General features: G+C 41.9%; 2 protein-coding genes and 4 non-coding genes across 8 annotated transcripts; 1 reads left to right on the top strand and 5 right to left on the bottom strand.

Moving 5' to 3' along the window:
• Window positions 1–1,080: 1,080 nt before the first annotated feature.
• Window positions 1,081–9,623, top strand: dnase1l1 (deoxyribonuclease I-like 1). Of its 2 annotated transcripts, none has more exons than XM_012816693.2 (9): window positions 1,081–2,296; window positions 3,202–3,370; window positions 3,609–3,697; window positions 3,859–3,945; window positions 4,534–4,646; window positions 4,796–4,908; window positions 5,007–5,164; window positions 5,280–5,376; window positions 9,086–9,623. In XM_012816693.2, exons 2-9 carry the CDS (start codon window positions 3,206–3,208, stop codon window positions 9,281–9,283), a joined length of 1,020 nt encoding a protein of 339 aa, XP_012672147.2. In that variant the 5' UTR covers window positions 1,081–2,296; window positions 3,202–3,205; the 3' UTR covers window positions 9,284–9,623. The 2 variants fall into 2 exon arrangements, with proteins under 2 accessions (XP_012672147.2, XP_012672148.2); XM_012816694.3 differs by lacking the exon at window positions 9,086–9,623 and adding an exon at window positions 6,325–6,783 and having other exon boundaries at window positions 1,689–2,296.
• Window positions 9,624–9,876: 253 nt separating this feature from the next.
• On the bottom strand, window positions 9,877–13,146 carry rpl10 (ribosomal protein L10). 2 transcript variants are annotated; one of them, XM_012816701.3, is made up of 7 exons: window positions 13,100–13,146; window positions 12,954–12,985; window positions 11,804–11,862; window positions 11,418–11,525; window positions 10,856–10,994; window positions 10,394–10,556; window positions 9,877–10,076 (listed from the first exon to the last, which is right to left on the bottom strand). In XM_012816701.3, exons 2-7 carry the CDS (start codon window positions 12,974–12,976, stop codon window positions 9,921–9,923), a joined length of 648 nt encoding a protein of 215 aa, XP_012672155.1. In that variant the 5' UTR covers window positions 12,977–12,985; window positions 13,100–13,146; the 3' UTR covers window positions 9,877–9,920. The 2 variants fall into 2 exon arrangements, with proteins under 2 accessions (XP_012672155.1, XP_031421803.1); XM_031565943.2 differs by having other exon boundaries at window positions 13,111–13,129.
• On the bottom strand, window positions 10,198–10,331 carry LOC116220386. Its single transcript, XR_004163626.1, has one exon. It is a non-coding gene; the product is annotated as a small nucleolar RNA SNORA70 (small nucleolar RNA).
• LOC116220409 lies at window positions 11,109–11,242 on the bottom strand. The gene has a single exon (XR_004163649.1). It is a non-coding gene; the product is annotated as a small nucleolar RNA SNORA70 (small nucleolar RNA).
• LOC116220388 lies at window positions 11,635–11,768 on the bottom strand. The gene has a single exon (XR_004163628.1). It is a non-coding gene; the product is annotated as a small nucleolar RNA SNORA70 (small nucleolar RNA).
• LOC116220387 lies at window positions 12,390–12,523 on the bottom strand. The gene has a single exon (XR_004163627.1). It is a non-coding gene; the product is annotated as a small nucleolar RNA SNORA70 (small nucleolar RNA).
• Window positions 13,147–23,794: the final 10,648 nt, after the last annotated feature.

Here is a 23,794-nt window from a genome sequence, read left to right on the forward strand (position 1 = left end):
AATGTTGGTGTTTTGAAGCCACCTCTGGAGCTGTGGTGTACTGCAGGTGTACAGTTTATGTGTGTACTGTTGCCGTTACTAGACAGAAAAAGTTTGCCTGTCAACGGTAGGTCCACTGTACAAAATGACCCTCATGATTTATAAACTTCCAGATTGATAAATGCAATGAATGTCGACAACTCCGACATATTACATGTAGTTTATATGATTAGTATGTATTTTGTTGTTTGTAAAGAACTTTTATGAATGGGCAGAGAGTTTGGTCATATTTTGTATACCACGAGGTTCATCATTATACACACTGATTAGCTAGCTAGTTCGCTGGGAATTTCCCATTCTCCACGTTCCGTAACCGTACTGCCGTACTGAATGTATTTTTGTCATTTGATTTTATTGGTGCAGATGCTGTATACCAACTGTGATGTTTGTGCATGAACAGGTATAGGTGTGAAATATGTGCATTGTTGTTTAAATTGTTCGTGCACTGTTTTACTTGTGTGTGATTAATGTGTTGTTTAAATAAGAGACAGAAAAAGTTTGCCTGTCAACAATGCTGTATACCAACTGTGATATTTGTGCATGAACAGGAATACAAGAACTAAGCAGTTGCAGTATTCGTCAGTCCTCAGTTTGACCACTGTCACAACCACAATTAATTGTATAAAATCTTCTCTGATGCTGGCTCTTGGAGAGAGGGAGGCTAGTGGCTTCATTGCACTACATCAATTCCCTGTGGGGTGAATGGAGGATTTTAAGACAGGCCCTTATAATAACATTTTACATATAATTTCAATTTGACATGCCTGCTTGTTCCATAGGATTCCACCGTGAAGCCATTTTGCAGGTGCCGGTTTTAGCATTCTAACTCTAACCTTAAAATAGCTCCCAGGTTGAAAAATCCATACGTTTCCCTTTAAGGCCACAAAGAATAATAGATTATTTTATTCACTGTCTCTGTCATTGAGTGTAGTTGCATAGCCTACGTAGCCTTATGATGACATATTTTGTTCAGTTAAATAATTGGTCAATTGCGTCTGCCGGATGTTGAAAACCAAGATTCAGTTTACATTTACATTTACATTTCAGAATGCCTTCCTCAAATTTCCATGCATGCCTACCTTTTTGATCGGAGACACCCAAATTAACTGTTGGTCCACCTTCAAAGGAGCTTAGGTCTGTGCGTATATTATGAAATTACCAAATGAATGTGCCCTAGTAATCAAAGTAGCTTTACCTGATGCCCTTCTTTGTCGAGCGTAAGAACCCGAAGTTGTTATCAAATTAGGGCCCTGTGACTTTATGGCATCATCACTCACTTGCTGGTACACATGTTTACAAAGTCTTCATGTATTTGTAAATGTGTGGGCAGGGATCTCTCTGGATATTCACAGTGATCTCACATTGGCTTCTTCCTTCACACCTTTTTGGGGCAGAGCAACAGCAACTACATGCCAATAATTAAAGGAACATGACGATTATGATGACAAAGTCACCTATGTCTACCTGTGTCTTCTCTATCATCTGTAGATACATTTTTTTTATAAACCTTTTGACAGACCTTAAGTGTTGAGTGGCTGGTAACATTTGAAAATATACCTGCTACTGTAACAAAACACTTTATTTACACCCCTGTTTATGATCACCATATTTTCCCATTTGGCTTCAAATCCTACAAATCCTGGAAATAAACATTGTTGAAAGAATCCTGGTAACAAAACAAGAGCTGTAAAGTTTTTTTGTTTTAAGTTTCACACCGATTTCGTTAATACATTGTTTTATACAGCCTGACTTTAATCCACGTGTATAGACAGGATGAGCCAATATTTAAGATAAGGTGTAACTGAGAGATAACCACATACGTGTTCACACAGATAAGGGCTTTACCCATGTGAGATCACAGCCCAAACAGCAAACACCAGGCCGCCAGGGCCATGAGACTGTGGAACCAGTGACTCAGTTTTTTAGGGAAGTGCACCGTAATGCTTCATATGGCATATGTTTTAAACACGATAGTTAATATAAATTGGGAGGTATTCTTGAGGTTGTGGAGCACACCCTGAATAATCTCTCTGTCTGTAGTTGCCATTGATTAACTACTTCTACTGTAAAGGGCTCTAGGATAGCAACTGCAATACACTTTTAGAAACAAGTTATTTCAGCCCCTCCCTCTCACAGGAAGGAAAGCAGAGGGGGTGGAGCCAAAGAGCCAGCTCTGGGGAGATCAACTAGGAAGCGCGCAGCTCAAAAGAAACATTTAGCTTCTTAATTCTAACACAACTGGTTCGTTTGGAGAGAGGTAAGCCTACTTTTAATCCAACATTGTGTCTGTACATCAGGAAAACAGAGTTCCTTTCCTTTTCCGGTTCCTTTTCCTGAGGAGTGGAAAAGTTGAGTAGTTCAGGAGAAAAGTTATATATATACAGAAGAGTGACACAGCAGAGAATCATAAGGACGTGTTCTGTCTCTGTCGTCTGTAGATCAGACTGTTTGTTGTTGCTATTACTGTAATTTGTAAACATGACTGAAACAGCTATTTTAAGAATTGAAACGTGTTTTCTTTGGTTAGGCTGCATTTGCTTAGATGGTATGCAGTTATTTTAACACTGAAACACAGTTCAACATGTCAGGGCTTATCTCTTCTCAGGAATGCAGTATTGGTATCAAAATCAATACGTGCTGGCTTGGTGACTGAGCCCATCTCTATAAAGAATAGCCCTTTTCCTCATTAAAGTGCTCCTGTGATTTTCCTTTCCATAAGTATGTCCTTGGCAAGCTGAATTCATCTTCCGTAACCTTCAGGGAATCAGACTAGTTGATGAAATGGACGAATACATGGTTTAAACTGACAGGGAATGGGAATACTCAGTTTTAAGCAATTTAAACATAAATTTGACACAGTTATAAGACTTCAAGAACATCATGGTCACAAAGCAAAATTACCCGGCTATAATATCATTTTTCCATCAGACCGAAAGTTTCCATTGAAAAGAAGATGTAACAAAAAGCCACAGTTTTCAGTTTCACTGAAAGGGGGAATTCAGTGCATCCATTTCAGAGATCATTTTGATCAATCATCAAGTACACATCCACTAGTATTTTTAGAACGCAATGTATTTCAATTATGTGAAATGTTCATCTTCCTAATTGTCATGTAAGAACTGATATTTGAACTGTTCTAACTTTTTTTCTTTCTTTTCACAGTCCCATGATGCCAGTGACTGCCAATAAAAGTACTGGGCCTTGGATTACACTTGCACTTTTTGCAAATGTCCTTTGTCCTCTCTTAGCCTTCAAAATATGTGCGTTTAATGTCCAGAGCTTTGGAGACTCTAAGTCAGCAGATGTCCCAGTCATGCACACTCTCATTCGGGTGAGTGCCAACCAACCAATTTGTCATGAGGCAGTGTGGGAATTTTATGTTTTAATTATTTTGAATGAATTCAATGTAATGATAACAATTTCAGTGGTGTATAGAGATAGATGAGCTAAGATAATTAATGAGTGCATGAAGTGACTTTTATTAGGGAATGTTGTGGCTTCGTTTAAGACAAAAAAGAAGTGAAAGTAGAAACGGACCTAAAACTACTCTGTCCAAAATGTGTGTGCAGATCCTGTCCAGGTGTGACATTGCCTTGCTTCAGGAGGTGAGGGACCACAAAAGAGAAGCCATCCCCACCCTGCTTGCGGCATTGAATAGGTATTACACCCTCAGCAGCTACACGCAAACAAATCATGTGGGTGTTGGTGAAAGTCACACCCTAAATTGCGCTATTCAGACACTATTAGTTTCAACTGACTACAGACAGACTACATCAGTCGTGTCTATTAACCCTGAATGATTTTCTGTCTTAATCTCAGGTATGACTCTCACCACGATTATGACTTTGTGGCCAGTGAACGCCTTGGGAGGTCTTCCTATCAGGAGCAGTATGTGTTTGTGTACAGGTGAGAGAGGACACATCTCTGTCAGGACCACACATGACTAGATTATGAAGTGTAAACATAATAAGAACATACAGCGGGTAAAATAAGTATTGAACACATCACCATTTTTCTCAGTAAATATATTTCCAAGGGTGCTATTGACATGACATTTCCACCAGATGTTGGTAATAACCCAAGTAATCCACACATACAAGGAAACCAAAACAAATAAGTTCAGAAATTAAGTTATGTGTAAAAATGCGAAATGACACAGGGAAAAAGTATTGAACACATGAAGAAAGGGAGGTGCAAAAAGTGTGTTCAATACTTTTTCCCTTTGTCATTTCACATTATTACACATAACTTAATTTCTGAACTTATTTGTTTTGGTTTCTTACTTGGGTTCTTTGCAACATCTGGTGAAAATGTCATGTCAATAGCACCTTTGGAAATATATTTACTGAGAAAAATAGTGACGTATTCCATACTTATTTTACCCGCTATATTATTATGTTAATATTATTATTTATATTATTTTTGTAATCATCACAGTCACCAATTTTTATTATTTGCTCAACAAGCACTCTTTTCCCCCACCCTCTCTTACAGGACAGATACGGTCAGTGTGAAAGATCAGTATCAGTATCCTGACACACAGAAAGGGGACGTGGATGCATTCGCTAGAGAACCATTTGTAGTGTGGTTCCGAGCTCCCAGGACTGGTTCGTATGGCATCTCATATCAGTTATACTATCACCAACTGGTTTCTATTCAGACTGATTGTATTGAATGATGTTGGACCTTTTGTGGTGATAAGGTTTGGCAATATAGAACTTTTTTTCTTTTTAAACTTTATTTCTTGTTTTAACAGTGCTGGGTGAATTTGTTCTGATACCACAACACACATCTCCCTCCAATGCCACAAAAGAGATTGATGAACTCTACGATGTCTTTGTAGCTATAAAAAAGAAATGGAGGGTGGAGGTAAGTCAGAGAATCTGAAACATTCTAGGAAAATTTTTGTTCCGTCTTCCCACAATTTAGTCTTTCTTCAAGTCGTTGTCGTTGTCTTTGTCGTATAGAACGTGATGTTCCTGGGTGACTTCAACGCAGCCTGTGGGTACGTGGCAAAGAAGAACCGCAAGAACATCCGCCTCTACACTGACCCCTCATTCATCTGGCTGATTGGGGATGACATAGACACCACAGTGAGGGAATCAACCAACTGCGCTTATGATAGGTAATATAACATAACATTTCATAAACATCATTTACAACCATTTCAAGATGTGCTTTGTCATTTGGGTTGAAGCATTGGAGATTAAAACGCTTAAGATTCCTTCGATTTGCCTCAGGATCATCATCCATGGAGAGAACTTTGCCCGAGGCATTGTTCCCAATTCAGCAGGTGCTTTCAACTTCGCTGAGGAGTATCGCCTGACCGAGGAGCAGGTAAGAGTAATACAGATTTTTAAAGGCTACTTGAGAGGCAGGGCCATTACCAGATCTCAGTCTCAAATGTAATCTTAAAAAACGGAAGTCATTATCAGAAATAGTGGAAGTGGAATAGTTGAGGTCATCACCAAAAAAGTGCCACTCTTGATGCAATAAAGACTACACTACTGATAATTCAACCTACAGAAAAAATACATTCCATTAGAAAGGGCTGTTTAAATTTACATGTTCCATTTCTCAAACTTCATCTAAGTTTGAGGTAGCTATATTTGGGGTTTATTTAAATTTCAGCTCTTAATTGTTTTTGTCCAAAATGTGTTATTTACTTCCATAAATCCAAAACAAGCTCTAGGGCAATGCTCTGACTTCTCAGATGGCACAGTATTTCTCTTTACGTGATATTGTATAAAAAAAAGGGTGCTTGTCAGAATCATCTGACAGGTACCATTGCAATCAGGCCTTCTTTCCACGGAAGTCTGGGTTATACTAATTTACTGGGTTAGATCTAATTTCTCTGCAAAAAGGCAATCGCCATTTTGCACACAAAAACAATTGTTGTCTGAACAGAATTGTCACTACGTCACAGCCAGTTCACCTTCTGAACTCTACAGCTCTAACTCTACAAAATTCCCCATGGAAACATGGACTAGGATTCTTTCTTCCCCTCATGAAACATTACCGATGAATCAACAGCTGTGCCACAGATGTAGTCTACTTACATTTTAACCTGGTACAATGTCACTATTCTATCAAGCATGCCAATGTTTTTGTACACGGCTTTAGATGCCAGAGATTGATCAGTGCTAGTCACATACAGAGTACACGGGGGGCCTAGATGAGCCTTGAGGAGACTTGCCTGTCTTCAACCTGTGGACGTGTTTTTCTGTGCCTGCTTAGCGACACGGTCACACAGCTCCCGACATGTCACGGTTGTTCTTCACACAGGCTCTTCATGTAAGTGACCATTACCCTGTGGAGGTGGAGCTGAAAGGGGGAGGGCTAAGAGCAGCCCTGTCCCCTCACCTGTTCCTTGCTGCCCTGTGTGTACTTATGCCCTCGCTTGTAAGCACGCTAAACGACTGAACGGCCGAGAGGGAGCGAGATGGGAGAAAGGCTCCGAAGGACCCATTTTGACTGATGGAAATGGCACTGACGCTGAGGAGGGATAGAGATAGGGGGAAATATTTTACCTCAACTTTTAAAACACATAACTAGGATCCAAATACCTCCTCAATCATTCTGTGGACATTTTCATGGGACTGATGACATGTTAAGTTGGAGAAAATGAGATTGCATGAACTGCCTATCATCAAGCACAAATCAAGAGTGTGATAGCACGGAATTGTATTCTGTATTTAAGTGTAGATAAGTTTTAATATGTATAAACATTTATTTTAAATTTGATATTTTATCTAAGAAATGTTATTCTTATAAAAGTTGTATTTTGTCCAAACTTTTTGGCAGCTTGCGATTGCACAAAATCATCTGGCTGATATTACAGTTTTTTACGATTGGATCAACACTAAAATCAAAAGTATTACACAATTATCAAAACCTTCACTCAAGGAGCAAAACAACGGCTCAGATTTGCAACGCTATAAGCACATGTCAACAAGTGATTTGCAAAACACTAAACACAATTGAATGCTTTAGACACAGAAGTATATCAAGAGGAAACTTTCTTGCAATTCCAAAACACTGACTGTCAAATTACCACACCTATGAGTCTGTCAAATAAACACAGCCATCAAGTGCGCAAACACATGATTGCCTAATTGTAGACACACCAAACAGGTTTAAGCACTATAGAAATGCAGCAGATGAGTTCATCTGTTTTCAACCAAAATGGAAGGAGTCAGAAGAAGAAGAGTGAGTGTGAGAGGGGGAATCCACAGAGGAGGAGAAGGAGGAAGAGGCGGAGGCCATGCCAGAGGCTGAGGTCAAGGTGGAGGTAGAGGAAGAGGAAAACCTGAAGCAGGAGGAAAATGTGCTCAAAGAAGAAGAAGACCAAATTTATCAAATAAACTTGAAAGGAGGACGGGGGCCCATATTCACGCAAGAACAAGATTGAGAGATCATAAACATGGTTTTGGCAAATAATGCTATCAGGCTCAGAGAAATTCAAGCCAACATTATCGGTGACCATGCCATTTTCAATACAGTAATGTCCATCAGGTCTCTCAGTCAACACTGGCACACATCCTAAAAAGACATCAGGGTAAAATGAAACAACTTTATTTGTACTGTATTTTCAGTTTTTTTCTGATCTTTTTTTAATGGAATTGTAACCTGTACTGGAAACATAATTTTACGTTTGTCTGATATTTGCTGAGCTTACAGTGTTATGCACACTACTGAAGTAGCATGAAAACTGGGACATGTTTTGTTGTGATTCTCCATGTTGACATCTCCATGTTTTCATCAGTCTGCAGCATTGGTCTTGTGTAGTGTTTGTTGAATTTATTGTATATTTGCACTTCCTCTGTGTACTTCAATTACACTACTCTAATCACTGAGAAGTAGAATTGCTAAAAGTGTTTTAGGTTTATAACAGCAGTGTGTAAGTGGTACAAACAGAATTCAGTCATATGCAACGTGTGTGTTTCATATGGTAACAAAATATGGTTTTGTTAAATTGGTGTATAGTTTTTACAAGTGTTTCATTTTGCAATGGATCTGAGGTGTTTTGCACATTGGGTGTGTGGTTGTGCTAATTGTGTGAGGTGTATTGAAAAACAAAACAAAGCAGTCAAAATCGTGTTTAAGCAATCGAGAAAAACTGTTGCAACAGAACTTATTTTTCTGCATAATTATGAATGTGTATAATATCTATGAAGTTATTGCATGTCTGTGATTGGACTTCTTTGAGTGATAGGGACTACGATTGTCCATTTTGAATGGACATTCTCAACTGCAAATGAACATAAGGAACAGGCTGAATTTATATCATACTAGCAAGCCTGATCACTTCTGTACTTTTTCCTTATTTTCTATCTTGTTAGCCTCTTCAGTAAATCACATAATTTGTATAACTGGCAAACAATTGGTTGAAATTATTACAAAAAAATGCAGTTTTAACTTTAACAGTATTAATGAACTCTGGCAGATTTAATTGTCTTGTATTATTGGCTTCAACAAGAGGGGTGAAAAATAATGAGTTGCATAACTAAGACTGATATAGGGGACATTGGGTATCAATGTTTTTATTTTCAGTTTGTCATATTTTTCAAGCTGTAGATGAGTACACCGTGGGACATTTAGTCTATCATATCTAACTCCACATATGACTGCAAATTGATTCACCAAGTCATTGTCTATGGAAGCATGGTCAGTTTCATTGTAATTACACAGAATGTCATAGACATTTTAAACATTTAATTGCCCTTACATGCAGTACTATCAGCATTAAATAGTTGCTTTCTACATGCTATTTATCTGAGCTTTTCTACAGCACTGAGATGTCATACTAAAGCCTGACTGAATCAAAGCCAAAGAAAATGTATTGCAATGCATGCCTGAACATACACACAATTCCTTCCAGCAGTTGGGTAACTGTTCTGAAGTGTTAACGTCCTCTTCTCTTCCCTGCCTTACACCTGTAGGCCATTTGTGCTTCCATCAGTGATTGACATGTGATGAGCCAGTGATTGATGGTCTGAGGTAAGAAAAGCACACTGGCTTTAACTGTCACTCCATCTCTCTGTAGGCAGAGGAGGTGAGTGACCACTACCCTGTGGAGGTGGCCTTGAGGGTGAGAACTCCTGGTCTTGCCCGTCAGAGAGGCCCTCTGTCCCCTCTGGTCAGAAATGCGCTGAAAGGCCCAGCTGCACTGGCCAGAAGGCTCATTAAGGGCCTGATTCACACGTTCTACAACTCTACAGTCCACAACACCACCAGTGTCTGAGCTGTGCTTCTTAACACACATGGGGCTGTGGTTATTATGGCTGTTGTAGCAGAGATTATCCTATGGCACCTTTCTGCAATCTTACATGGCTGTGCAGTATTGTGTGTGCTATGAAAAGCCAGTACTTCTGCTAAATTTGCTGACATCACTTCCCAGCCGCACGCTTGACTTGGGATGTGGACATTTCTGTGCATGGGCCGCTTTTGACATTGGGCACAACCTTCCTCGATTGCAAAGCACTATATTGGTGCTTTTAAGTTGTTGATTCTCAGGGAAGATGGGCACTAAGTCTTCTCTTTGCTGTGTTCATGTTCATCTAAATAAAACCACTTAAAATTCATGGCGTCCTCAATTCAAGAGCAGCTCACAACTCCACTAAGTACGATCCATGCATTCTACACTGTAGCAGCAGACCCATACCCACATCTGATCATTGAATGGACTTGCTGTTACCACATTTGAGCATAAGACTTAGGTTCTCTACTAAATTAATTTCACCATCAAGAATCATTTTAGTATTCTACAATTAAGTTCCCTTTTTAATCACTGCATGTTTTTAAAGTGGCTTCATGAAGCGGAGACAAGTCAAAAGGTTCTGTAAATGAAGTGTTTTTATTTATCGACTTTCACACAACATTTATGCGGCGTGCAGGAACTTCCAGCGGGCCAGGGGTCCGTGGCTGGGGATGTACTTCACCCCGCACCCGTCTGAAATCAAACGCTTCTCCGCCATCATCTGGTCGAAGTCCGTAGCGTTGAACTTGGTGAAGCCGTACTTCTTGGACATGTGGATCTAGAAAGTGACAGTCACATGACAGCATTAGCAAAGTAAAAAACTATAGGCCTACACCAACAGGCCTAAATGAATGTTTGCCCTACGTGAAACACGTACACTTCAAGAGAAACAGAGTGCATGTTGTCTCAATGGTCCCTTTCAAGGCTTGGCACTGCCCAGCCAAGCGCATACACAAACCAAAGAGTTGCTGTCTGCAGCCTTTGCGCACCAGGAAAGGACAGAAACCTGACTGGTCGGCTTAATAAGCTGCAGGTAACATCAGTAACCCACATGACACCCCCAAAAAATGCAGATGTAGTCAATTTTAACAATACCTTCTGGCGTCCGGGGAACTTGAACTTTGCCCTCCTCAGTGCCTCAATGATGTGCTCCTTGTTATTGGCCTTGGTGCGCACAGACATGATCACCTGACCAATCCTCACACGAGCCACGGTGCCCTGAGGCTTTCCGAAAGCACCACGCATTCCTGTCTGAAGCCTGGAGGAGGGCAGGAAACAATTTAATTTAGAACAATGATTCAGGATCTGTGATGGTCAGTAGTGACACACTTGTGTTTTACTTGGCCCACTTCCACTTAAAAAAAATCCTACCCAAGTGATCCTACCTAAATCCTAACAGAATGCCAAACAGTAACACGTGTGAAACAAACATCATGTAAGCATTATGTTTCAGGAAGGGAGGGGAAAACATTACACAGATGGGCGTTAGGGTTTGAGCGTGTGGAGAACAGTGTTTAGTACCCCGAGTTTCCCCAGAGACTGGATGGCCAAACTCACCTATCGGCTCCGGCACAGGACAACATTTTGTTGATGCGGATGACATGGAACGGGTGAAGGCGCATACGGATGTGGAAGCCATCCTTGCCGCAGGTCTTCACCATGTACTTGTTGGCACAAATACGGGCAGCCTCGAGAGCTGACAAAGGGAAGAATCGTTTGTTTTATTCACAAGAATAAAGCTGCCAACACAGACCCTGCCATAACAAATGTCAGAAGGCAATTTTTAACAATACAATTTTGCCAAGTATAGCTTTGTTTCAATGGTCCCTTTCACCGTCTAGCACTTCACAGCTAGACACATACACAAACCAGAGAATTTCTGTCTGCAGCCCTTGCACACCAGGACAGTACATCAACTAAACTGGTCGGCTTAATAAGCTGCAGCCTCAAGAGCATCAGCAAAACGAAGTGTAGAGGCCAATGTAGACTACATACATGGCCCTAAAAAGGACAAACAGGGAAACCTACACAAACACTGATTCCCTGTCAACACTACAACAAATCTTTAACAGCTAAGAGGCTCGGTTCTCACTTGCAAACACAAAAAGCTTTAACTTACCTTCTGAGGACAGCTGCTCGTATTCGTCAGACACCATGTGGCCACACAGGGGGAACTCATCCACCTTAGCCCTCTTACGGCCCAAATCAAAGATTCTGATCTTGGGATCTGTGGGTTAATAGGAGAGCAGTTAGGGATTATTCTCTGCTTATACAGACCATGCCATAACAAGTGCATCAGAAGGCATTTTAAAACAATACAATTTTGCCAAGTAAAGCTTTGTTTCAGTGGTCCCTTTCACCGTCTGGCACTTCACAGCTAGACACATACACAAACCAGAGAATTTATGTCTGCAGCCCTTGCACACCAGGACAGTACATCAACTAAACTGGTCGGCTTAATAAGCTGCAGGAAAACTATTTTTCAATGGTGTGGAAAAGACTCACCAGGCACACCCCTACAGAAACGGGATTTGGGGTAGGGTTTGTTCTTGCAGTATCTGTAGCTGTAGAATGAAGAGAAAATTATTTGTTTATTGCTGAAACAGCGATTTAACAAAGTATACAGCAGCAAGCAGTTTAACACTCACATTTCCACAAACGAAACTTTATCAAGTCATAAAAAGGTTATGTAGCCGTCAACAATACATAAGCCACCATCAATTTAATACAAGTCCTGCTCCAAGTGCTAAGTGAGGCTCATGTATCTCCCCAATTTGCTGGAAATGTCTGGAAATCTGAGTTTAAACACACCTGACCCGTCACATTAGTTTCAACACTGAGTAACTTTCAAACGTCATGGTAACATTTGCCAAAGCTAGTCTTCCACAGCCATGGATGAGTGGACTTGTTAGCGAATTTTAGCAGACATTAGATTGACATCATCGTAACAAGTTAAGGCAAATTAATATAACAGTACAACATCTGGTTTTTCCAAACATAAAAGAAAAAAAAACTATAGGCCTACACCAACAGGCCTAAATGAATGTTTGCCCTACATGAAACACGTACACTTCAAGAGAAACAGAGTGCATGTTGTCTCAATGGTCCCTTTCAAGGCTTGGCACTGCCCAGCCAAGCGCATACACAAACCAAAGAGTTGCTGTCTGCAGCCTTTGCGCACCAGGAAAGGACAGAAACCTGACTGGTCGGCTTAATAAGCTGCAGGTAACGTCAATCATCCACATGACACTCCCCAAAAAATACAAAAATACACCATCATGATGAATGAGTAGGCTTTATCCATTAAATGTTTAACCATCACCTCATACCATGACATCACCCAAGTAGGAAACAGAGAACAGCTAGCTTCACCGCTAAATTGGCTAGCGAGCTAGCAAGTAAATCTCATGTCAAGCTACAAACCTATTTGAATTCACACATCTTCCCTTGAAAGAAACCCTACCTTAAGTTTTAAAATGACCAGGGTTCCTTAAAAACGACTACATTCTGCCCATAACGACATAAAACACATATGGACAACAAAGTCCAAGTTATACACACTGCGCTCCACATGGTCTGATCAGAAGGCCCTGCCATTTTCATTCGCCTCCTTGCGAGTGTCTATGTAAAATATGTAGCTAAATACGTAACTCACCATCGTGCTGGTCGGCGACCCATGGTTGCGGTCTACAATAAACACACGATAAATGACAATATTAGAGGAAAACCGGCACCAGAAATGTTGAAAATAGATACATTTTTAGATATTTTTCTGAAGAGCGATAGTCACCGCGTTCTTACCACGCACTCACCTAATGGAGGAAAGGAAGTGGAAGTTACTTCCGCTGCGTCATATCATAAAGGCTAACGTTACATAAAAGCATGTTCTATGTATCTACTCGGATGGTGTAAACATTTGTCAAAGTTGTTAAACTTATGAAAGTCTTTACTGTCTTTACTAATATAAAATATTTCCCTGTTAAAAACAAATATTTATAGTATATTGTTGAACCATTTTTTAAGCCGGAAGTTATCTGGGAGTTGTAGTTGTGTTACAAATTGTGGCGCCCCCTACGGTACAGCTGACTGCGCCACCCCTTGAGCTAACTGTTATGATAGTGTCAGAGCAAGGGGAACTCTGCCCCAATCACAGGTACGTTTTAGAAAAGTAGAAACGTATATTCTTTATTTAAATGTCATGAAGGAGGTTGTACAGAGTGGTCAATGAATACATAAAGGGAATAGTAACAGCCGCTGGTAAATCAGTCCACCCACTGATTAGGGGAAGGAAGCTAGTGGAAGCTACGGTCTCAATACCACACGTGAATAGGTGTACACAACTCTTTTAGGCAACACACTACAAACTTCAAGTGAACCACTCAGATATGTTAAGGAATACACAGCAAGGCAACACTAGTCACTAGGTGAAGTTTCACACTACGGAGACCGGCTTCCCTGGGCCTATAAGGTGCTGGGCCTATAAAGTACCGGGGCTGACTATGGGGAAGACAAGGGACAAAACAAAAGAAAGAGAAAACTCCTCTAACCTGGGACTCACAACACGTTCACCAGGACATACAAACAGTCCCCAGGCTAGAGGGAAAATCAAACCAAGTCACTCGGAGTAGCAAACTCACACAAACGCATACAAACAATCTTAAAAGAAGATGTGGTTGAACGTTTGACAGTTCATTGCCTTCTTCTTAAGTCATGCTTCAAGACTACAAATGATGAGGGTAAGCACACCTGGTTACAGAATTATGATCTAGTGAGCATACATTGATTGTGAATACATGTTAAACAAGGTGGCGTGGACTTCCGTTTTAATTTTGTCCCACAAGAGGGAGACAGAGACCAGAGGCAGAATGAACAGTTTTGTGCTCCCCATCACCCCTTAACCTTCTGATGTCATATCCCTAAACTTTGGATAATGCAGAACAAATGTTTAAATGTAGGGCGGGCACTGGAATTCAGTGACTCACCAGTCTTTTGTTTAACCTTCAGCATTTTAAATAATCCTATAGCTGAAGTAAATATAGTGTACCCTTTGCACTTAATAAGTTCACTTGGTTTTATTATGTTATATTTTATGTAGCAAGGATCATTGATCCAGCTAAGTTAAGAATGGGTGCTCGTCACATTAGGTCAATTCTGCCAAGGATCTGAGTGTTTGCTGTCTAATTTAATCCCTTCTGTAAATCAGTCGTGGGATGACTTGTCAAATTTCCATGAACTACATTCATTATGCATTTTAGCACAACGATTGAAAGAGCAGGACAATTGCAATCAGTACATTCTGAGTCTGTCTTTCTTAATGACATAGAACATCTGCTACATCCAAACAGCAACAAAGTATCTCAGGTATTTGCAACATCTCGTTTTGCATTCCAAGCTCTAAAGTGACATGCAGCCATACCTTACATGGGAGTGTGATCAGGGCTACTCCAGACAGCAATTTTTATTTTCATAATTTTTATTTGTCATTTATCGCTGCACATGTATTGGTCAATAAGTTGATGATTGCATAAAAAACCCTTTGGGGTTTTAAAGTCAATTAACTGTGTTCTATAAACATTCCAAATATCTGTCTCCATGTTCCAACCTAGGAAGCCAGATCCAGCTCAGATTCGGTTAAGATCCGGCCCAGATTCGGTTTATATTCCAATTCCAGTCACATGCTATCTGGCTAACAACATTCTTTCCTTGATATTGTAATACTCAAATGCCTAAAATGATAACATGAGATAAATGTTTAGACCTTCATCATATCTTTATTATGGCAAAAGAGAGCTCAAGGAATTAGACAGACCAAACACTCATGTTGAAGGCCTTTCGAGTGAGGTCTATGAATCTTTCTCTATCTCATGTTTTCACCAACATTACTGCTCTGTTAATTAAAGATGTCAGATTGTTTTGGGGGTAAACACTTTAGTGGTAAGTATAGGTTATACATGAAGTAGCCAGTGATAGCTGTCACACCAAACTTGACACTTCAAACTCTTCAAAGAAGACGTTGCGGTTAAGACTCCATCGCAACCACACCTCATGGTTTCTCTCTGTGGCTACCCTCACAAGATGATTTGAGAATGTTCTTGTTTGCAGACTCTCACCATCTACCATTTAATAGATGATAGGGTTCACACCCATCTACATCATAGTCATACAGTCTTGGGCGACAGAGTGGACATGTACTGAGCTCACGCCCTTTCTCTCTCAGTTTCAGTTCCTGTCACAGTGTTGGGTGTTACACCACACCCAGTTAGGCAACACAGAACATTCTAATATAATAATTTATTGTCACCGACTATGAGCAAGTCGCTCTGATGATTGATGCAAAGTTCGAAGTTCGAAGCCATTGCACATAAGAGTAAGGATGAAACAGAGAAAGAAAGAGAGGCAGAGAAAGAGAGAAAAATAGAGAGAGGGAGCTAGAGAGGAGAGGAGGGACGTGTATGTGTGTGTGTGTGTGTGTGTGTGTGTGTGTGTGTGTGTGTGTGTGTGTGTGCGCGTGTAGTTTGTCCAAATGTTTCAGGAACTGCTCAGGTGGGGCAAAGGGTGTAATAGGCATTTAATGAACTCCAAATGCTGAAATCCTGGAAGGCAGAGATCATCCCACTAGGGGCACTGGGGCTAAATATAAATGTGTGTGTGTGTGTGTGTGTGTGTGTGTGTGTGTGTGTGTGGTGTGTGTGTGTGTGTGTGTGTGTGTGTGTCTGTGTTTCTGTGACCAAGAGAGAGAAGGAGTGAAAGAATCCCAGAAGAGAGGGAAGAACAGCAGTAGTGGGTGAACAAGGCAAAGAAGGAAGAATATAAAATATAGAGCAGGGTTCTGAACAGCAAGAAAGAAGACCCACATCATAAACCAATGAGATCTTATTAAATGGGCAGCGTGTGGGATGGAGGAAAGGAGAAAATGGCTTTAAAAGTTGAACACGACCTGAGCCAGAGTAGGACTGTAGCTACTGCTCTGCCCACATCACTGCCCACATTGCTCACTACCAACATGATGCATCAGCCACTTAATCTAAACATCTCTTAGCAACCAAGAACACAAACACGGGGGCCTAATCTGATCCTGCACCAGGCAATCCGGGACCTGTGAATGTGAAAATACCATTGTCTGGGTGTACAGTGGAAGGGCGATAGCCACACAGTTTTGAAAAATCAGCTTTGATTAAAGGGTAGTCCGAGCCACTGTTAGGTTGATACATGGATATGTTGGAGAACACGGTCTAGATACTATAAGTTATTGCCAGTGGCAAAATGAAAAATTGGGTCAAAAGGCATCGTTCCTTTATTTGAAGAAAGAAGTGCAGAGTAACAAAGTGAATAGGGAGAACTGATACAAAGTGTTGTAATCCCCCCTTAAGTGATCTGATGACTTGGCGTTAAGGTCCACAACAGAGATTTGAACAGGAAATGGAAAGTGCGGCTGTTTCCATGGGCACCAATGCCGGATTGCCAAATAAACAATAACAACCCAGTTATGCCATCCAGTTATGGCATAACATATCTCCTGCCTTATCACAAATGCCACTCATTGTTAGAATGTCCACAGTATCACAGTAGTTTTATAGTAAAGAGTGAACCCCCCATTTCTGTGTTATTAGCAGTTTGAGGTACTCCACCTCCACCCCCACCGCCACCCCCACCCCCAACCCCCCCTTTCCTGTGGCCTGCTGGCTGGGTCGCATGTACTGATCCGGAGAGGTGCAGTGCACTGAAGCAGCCTGTCTGCACAAGTCCGTGTCTCAGGACCGACTGCCTTAGTCATGAGATCATATGATGTCATCCAGGTTCTTTTACAAATACCCTCTCTCCGATATGCACTGCTCGACTTGATGTGTAGGTGGGAACGCGTGGGAGTTGGTGTGTAGGTGTGTGTGTGTGCGTTCATGTGTGTGCGTGTGTGAGTATGTCTTCAGGATGTTGTGACATGGGTGTGAGGAGAGATTGGGGTTCAGGCTTTAAAATTGAGCTTGCTGACAGAGAGGCACAGGGAAATTTGTCAATCAAGGTTGTAACACTAATCTCACCTTGGTGGTTTGGCCTTTTCCTGGACGGACAAATGAGTCAGTGGTCCTTTTAGGTTTCCATTCATCTGATTTTTCTGTGCCCACACCGTCACAGTCATTTGTGCACTCATCTGTCAGCTCCGAGCGGCACTCATGACAGAAGGTACATTTGGTGTAATTAATATCTTTTTTATCTCAGGAAGCTTACACTGGTTTTACCATTCTCTCTCTCTCTCTCTCTCTCTCTCTCTCTCTCTCTCTCTCTCTCTCTCTCTCTCTCACACACACACACACACACACACTCATACACACACACTCTCTCTCTCTCTCTCTTATACACACACACACACACACATACACACACACTCTCTCTCTCTGTCTATCTGCTATCACAAACACTGACCAATGCCTTCACTGGCTGAACTGAAGTGGTGAGGGCAGGAGGTGCATCTGCTGTGGCGTCTGCGTGCGCTAAACCAGACAAACAAACAAACATCCAGGGCCTCTGGCGCTGTTGCCGGAGGTTGTATGATATCATCGTTATTTGATTCCACCAAACATCTGCCCTCTGTGATTCACTCCAGATGTGACGTACGAAAAATACTGTCACTGTGTAACACATCACTCCAAATTATAGAGTGTTTGTGTGTATGTTAGGTATTCGTTTGGGATTCTGTACATTATGTCATGATTTGAGGCAGTTTGTGCAGCACTGAGTGACCAGTATGATCAGTGATTGAGTGTGTAGGACAGAGCAAAGCGATCGAGAAACCATTGTGATCACATTAATGTAAGACATCCTCTCAGCTGGCTGAATAAAGATAAGTATGGGAAGAACACACATTCCTCCTCATGTTTTTGGTGTGTGTGTGTGTATGTAAATGTATGTGTGTGTGTGTGTGTGTGTGTGTGTGTGAGAGAGAGAGAGTTAGAAGAAGACCATGCGTGTGTGTAATCCCATAAATCCATGTTTCTGATTATGTCATGCATGTCTCTGTGTGTGTGTGTGTGTGTGCGTGTGTGTGTGTGTGTGTGTGTGTGTCAGAGCCCCCAGGGGTTAAAAGAGAGCCATACGGGGCAGATCGTGTGTAAGCGTGTGTATGAGTGTAAGTGTGTGACTGTGTGTAAATGTATGTGTGTGTGTGAGAGTGAGCGTGTATAGAGTATCTATAGGGGAATGGGGGGTAAAAAAAACAGGGCTGTTCATACTGTTTGTCTAAAGAGAGAGAGAGAGTGAGAGGGAGGAAGAGAGATAGAGAGAGAGAAAGAGAGAGAGAGAGAGTGAGTGAGAGGGAGGGAGAGAGAGAGAGAAAGAGAGAGAGAGAGTGAGAGAGAGAGAAAGAGAGAGATCAGTCATTCATGGCTGTTCAACCCCCTCCACATTCCACCTTCCAAATAAGGACAAAACCACTGGATCAGCCCCCCCCCCCCCCCCCCCCCCATTTCGCCCTCTCTCCTTTACCCCCCTCTGTCACTGTCCATACTCTTTCATCTCTCTCTGCCTCTCTTCGTAACACTTTCTCTTTCTCCCCCCAGATTTCACTGTCTTCCTCTTGAATGTGTCCGATGTGTTTGAGAAAGAATAACAGGTTTGTTCACTGGCAGACGTGTCTCTTGAGTTGAGTTTCACCAACTCATTAACAACTCAGGTGAGGTGGAAAATCTTTTCTGGCTGACGATGGTTGCCTGGAGTGAAATGCTTCTGCACTGTCTGTTGTCTCTTTTGCAAGCCCTTCTGGGGAGCACTGTGTGCAGGCCTTTCATGTCAAGGAAGGAGGGGGGCGGGTCGCGAGGCAAACGCCTCTGAGGAAAGGAGAGAGAGAAAGAGGGAGAGACAGAGAGAGAGAAAGAGAGAGAAACATGGGAAGAGAGAGAGAGAGAAAGAGAGAGAGATGGAGAGAGAGAGACAGAAAGAGATGGAGAGAGAGAGAAAGTGAGAGAGGGAGGGGCAGAGAGAGTGAGATGGGAAGAGAGACGGAGAGAGAGAGATAGAGAGCAAAAGAGAAGGGGAGAGGAAGAAACCAAGGGAGAGAGGAAGGGTAATAGATAGGAGGAGTCAGGTAGATAGGATAGGAGAGACGTATGGCCCAGTGGTAGAGAGAGAGTCAATGCTGGAGTCAGAGACGCTTGACCCAGAGGCAGACTCTGAAGCTGTAGAGCTGGTCTGTTGGGCCTGAGCCGGGACAAACGCGTTCCAGTATAAGCTGTCATCAGTGCTGGCTGAAGGGCCTGAAGGAGCAGTTGGAGTCAGTGAAGCTGACACACACACTGTTAGGGCAGTGTGAACACAGTAGAGGCACATCTAGATGACTATCTTATGGTTTTACTGGTTAAACTATTCAATGGTTTCCTTTCGGCTTCTCTGATAACTCTGCAAACAACAGTTTCTGAAAACATATACACAGCATTCCCTTTTGTTGTCAAGAGTGATTTATACACCTCATTCCATACATGTGTATAGAATGCCTTTTCCCTCAGTGATATAGGCCTGAAAGGAAGTTAGCTTATCTTGCTCCTCAGACCTGGCTAGAAATAAGTGGCATCATGTCTTGCCTGAACTGGTTCAGGGCATTGCACAAAGCAGCATATTACGTTTTCATTATACGCATAATCCCAAATCTTGGCTCAGAACAATACAGCTGCTTGTCTGCAGACCCATGAGGAAGACATCAAACATTACTGCTCTGTTCCCACATTGCATTTACAGTCTCAACAACACAGTGTCTCTCTGTCAGTGTGTATATTAACTTTAACGTCATTAAATCTTGTATTTTACTTGCCGACATTCCAGGAAGTGAGAGCAGCAATGGATGTGTTTTTTTATGGGCTCGTTCGTTTTCAGTGATGTCAGTCTTGAAGTTTTTTTTGTCTCCAGGCTGGTACCCTACTCCCAGCCTTGCCACTCGTCATTCCAAAGCTGTATTTTATCATGACACATCAGGTCATCCCACTTTTGCAACACTCAAACAAGCCAATGTGAGCCAGCCTCCTCAATCAGTATTTAACCTGCAGGACAATCTGAGCCAGTCTTGAGAGTGAGATTAGAGATAATCACAGAACGCCTTTCACCTTTCACCTTTTGGGGACATTATTGTAGGGTTGCGGTCTTTATAGCCCTCGGCTCACTGACTGCCCCCGGGGAGTGGGGGTATCTGCCAGAGAAGTCTCAAGGGATAGAACGTTACAAGGGCCACCTGGAATATCTAACATTGGATATTTTTTTTTGTTTGGTTGTTTGGCAGGCCTGTGAGCTCAGATTAGAGAGAGAGAGAGAGAGAGAGAGAGAGAAGGAAGGAAGGGAGAGAGAGGGAGGGAGAGAGGGAAATAGGGAGAGAGATAAAAGAGAGAGAGAGAGGGAGGGAGAGAAAGCGGGCTTACCATACATGGCGGTGTTTGTAGAGACAAGGAAAAGGGCAAGTGAGTGTGTGTACGTATGCATGTATTTATGTCTCTGTGTGTGTCTCTGTGTGTGTGTGTGTGTGTGTGTGTGTGTGTGTGTGTGTGTGTGTGTGTGTGTGTGTGTGTGTGTGTGTGTGTGTGTGTGTGTGTGAGACAGTATGTGCTCCAAATATCTTCGCATGAATATGAGTGATTGTGTGTGTATTTGTGGATGCCCATGTGTCTGCGTTTCTTCAAGATCTCTGCTACTCATGTGTGGTTTAACCTATTGCTTACAGAGAGATTGTCTGAATAACTGTTTGGTGGACGTGACACATTCACTGAGTTAGAGAGCACGGAGTCCTCACAGTTTGGGAGTCCATGCCAGTGTGTATGAGTGAGTGGGGCTGATGGTGTCTGGATGTTAGCATCTGACTGAGATGACCAGTAGTCAGATTTTTGGGCTCTGATTCATACTACTGTGGAGGTTACCTTTTAAAGGCATCATGAATCAGCGTGGACACACACACACGCACACACACACACACCACACACATACACACTCACTTCAACTATCAATGAATCAATATGTCTTGCCTACCGTAAGCATACTTCTGGGGAGGCGTCTTTTTTTCACCCACCCATCTTCAACTTATATATCTTTAACCTATTCATTCCCATTTGTTCATTTTGTCCAAACACACACACACACACACACACACACACACACACTCCACCTCCCTTTCTCATTACTCAACACGAACATAGGAACATTGCTGAAGCTCTGGGAATCACTCCAGGACACACTCACTCCTCTCTCTCTCTCTCTCTCTTTGTTTCTTTGTTCAGATTTTCTTCCTTTAGTTCTCTCCTGCACACACAGACACCTTTCTTTATTCTTTCTTTCTTTCTTTCTTTCTTTCTCTTACACACCTTCTGTCTTGATTTGACAGTCCTTTCCTAGATTAGTAAGTTAGTATCGTCTAAGGTCATTAGTTAGCTGATTCAGTTTTCTTTGTTTGGTCTGATTGTTGGCTTAATGTTTGTCAATGAGAGAAAACAACAAATTAAAGAAGTGTAGGAAGTGTCACCAGACAATCAAAAGATTTTAGAATGCCATGTTTTAATACACCAGAACAGAAGCGAAATGATAACCTTTAAAAAAATGATTTGCTGACCTGCAACATAATGTTAGCACAATGTGTCTACCTCACTTTTTAATTCACTTCAGCTCAGAGTGCCTCAAATTACGACAATTCAATTCTCCAGAATATGATTATGCAGGGGAAACAAGAATTCACATGAGCATTTCATTGAGAACAACAGCACCTCAAATATATACACCAGGCAGAGTAATTTGGTTTACACGGGCATTTAAAACAAAACATTACTTCCCCGGATATACCTTCATCCCACAGCCAAAGAAGACTGTTTCCATAAAAGTGGTTCCAACACACCTGAACCCAACATTCCTCAGATGCCAAAAACCTCATGATCTGTTCTGCTGGATCTTATCCCACCTGGAGGGGTGACGCTGACGTCAGAGAGCTCTGGCTCCATGTTTGATCTGAGGCAGAGCTGGAGAGCGTCTACTGACACACGCACACACACACGCGCACACACACACACACACACACACACACACACACACACACGCACATACCTACACACACACATGTCCACACGCCCACACACACACACACACACACACACACACAGTCTGACTCAGAGTAACAGGAGCCCTTCCTATCCGCGATGACTTCACAGTGATTTGGGGCTGTTTCTGTGAGCGGCCCATGGCAGAACAAAGGGAGTTCTGACGTTGACTCGAGCAGCCAGTGGGGGCCATTACGCAGTCATAGTCCCTCTGACTAGACTGTGACTCACAGCTCAATGGTTTCCTCTCAAACAGCAACAGATGGCACAAGTCCCCTGCTCCTCCGCACATTCAGGTGTTCAGACTTATCTGTCTGAGTGTCTGCAGGTGTGAGTGTGTGGGTGTATCTGTGGGTGAATACTATGGGTCAGGTGTTCTTGTCTTCTGTGGGTCAGGTGTTCTTGATACTGCAGGCATTATTCCATCTCGTTGAGTTGGTATTAAGCCTTCTATCGAGTGGTAGCACTTACATATTTAAATATTTACATGTTCCATATCAGTAATACAAGAAGTGTGGTGATATGGAAATGCGTTGCGACATTGTATCATAATTTATCAGGTAACTGTTCAAACGTTGCACGACTTTGCACACAGCATTGGAATGGACTTCTAACTCCTCTTTATGTATGTCTGTTCCTAGCAACTACTCCATATGTGTAACTGTGTGTGTGTGTGTGTGTGTGTGTGTGTGTGTGTATTCATTGACTGAGAGATCTGAGATTTGCAGATATATTTCATTAAAAAAGACAGTAAAAGCTTTTTCACGGGGATGGGACTAACACACACACATTATGAATCCACAGACCCTTCTTTATGCTGCTTAGACTAAGTCACGCCCAGTCAAAATGTCCGCTATCTGTGAAAAGACCGTGTGGTCCCTGACCTTCTCTGTCCATGCTTCTGTGAGCCGTTGTGTCTCATCCCATGGAAAGAGGGCTATATCTGTCATTGGGACTTCCCGTCCACACACCAGGCTGAACAAAAGCAGATCACTGGTTTGGCCCCAAACTCCATGACACAACCATCTCAGGACCTCCCTCAGGATGTCACACTTTATGCTGGTTTTGGAACCATTTGTGTTTTTTTAGGGGAACACCTGAACATGACATTCCATATGTTTTTAGGGGAACACCTCAAAATGATATACAACTTTGCAAGGTGTTTTGTATTATATAAATATATATATATATATATATCATATCAATTCCCGTTTTCACTCATTAAATGTATGACATTTATTTCAACAGTAACTCTTTACTTTACTATCCTATCATGTCTTCTCTGTGCATACTCACAAACCTATTTGACAAAAAAGACCAGGGACAGTGCATTCATTTAAAAAAGCAGGCAAGCATGAAGCAGGCCAACATCAGTGGACTAAGAGTCTGGGATGTAAAGCAGAATATCTCTGACAAACACATTCTGCTACACTCTTACACATGCTAC

This window comes from Clupea harengus, chromosome 4 (assembly GCF_900700415.2).
Source record: "Clupea harengus chromosome 4, Ch_v2.0.2, whole genome shotgun sequence".
NCBI classification, from domain to species: domain Eukaryota; kingdom Metazoa; phylum Chordata; class Actinopteri; order Clupeiformes; family Clupeidae; genus Clupea; species Clupea harengus.

Excerpts from the sequence above, each read along its gene's own strand:
- dnase1l1 (XM_012816693.2), top strand. The coding sequence starts at position 3,206 with ATGATGCCAGTGACTGCCAATAAAAGTACTGGGCCTTGGATTACACTT. Across the intron at positions 3,371-3,608 it reads TCATGCACACTCTCATTCGG|ATCCTGTCCAGGTGTGACAT; the intron begins GTGAGTGCCAAC and ends ATGTGTGTGCAG. Across the intron at positions 5,377-9,085 it reads ATCGCCTGACCGAGGAGCAG|GCAGAGGAGGTGAGTGACCA; the intron begins GTAAGAGTAATA and ends ATCTCTCTGTAG.
- rpl10 (XM_012816701.3), bottom strand. The coding sequence starts at position 12,976 with ATGGGTCGCCGACCAGCACGATG. Across the intron at positions 11,526-11,803 it reads TTTCTGTAGGGGTGTGCCTG|ATCCCAAGATCAGAATCTTT; the intron begins GTGAGTCTTTTC and ends ATTAACCCACAG. Across the intron at positions 10,995-11,417 it reads CGAGCAGCTGTCCTCAGAAG|CTCTCGAGGCTGCCCGTATT; the intron begins GTAAGTTAAAGC and ends TCCCTTTGTCAG.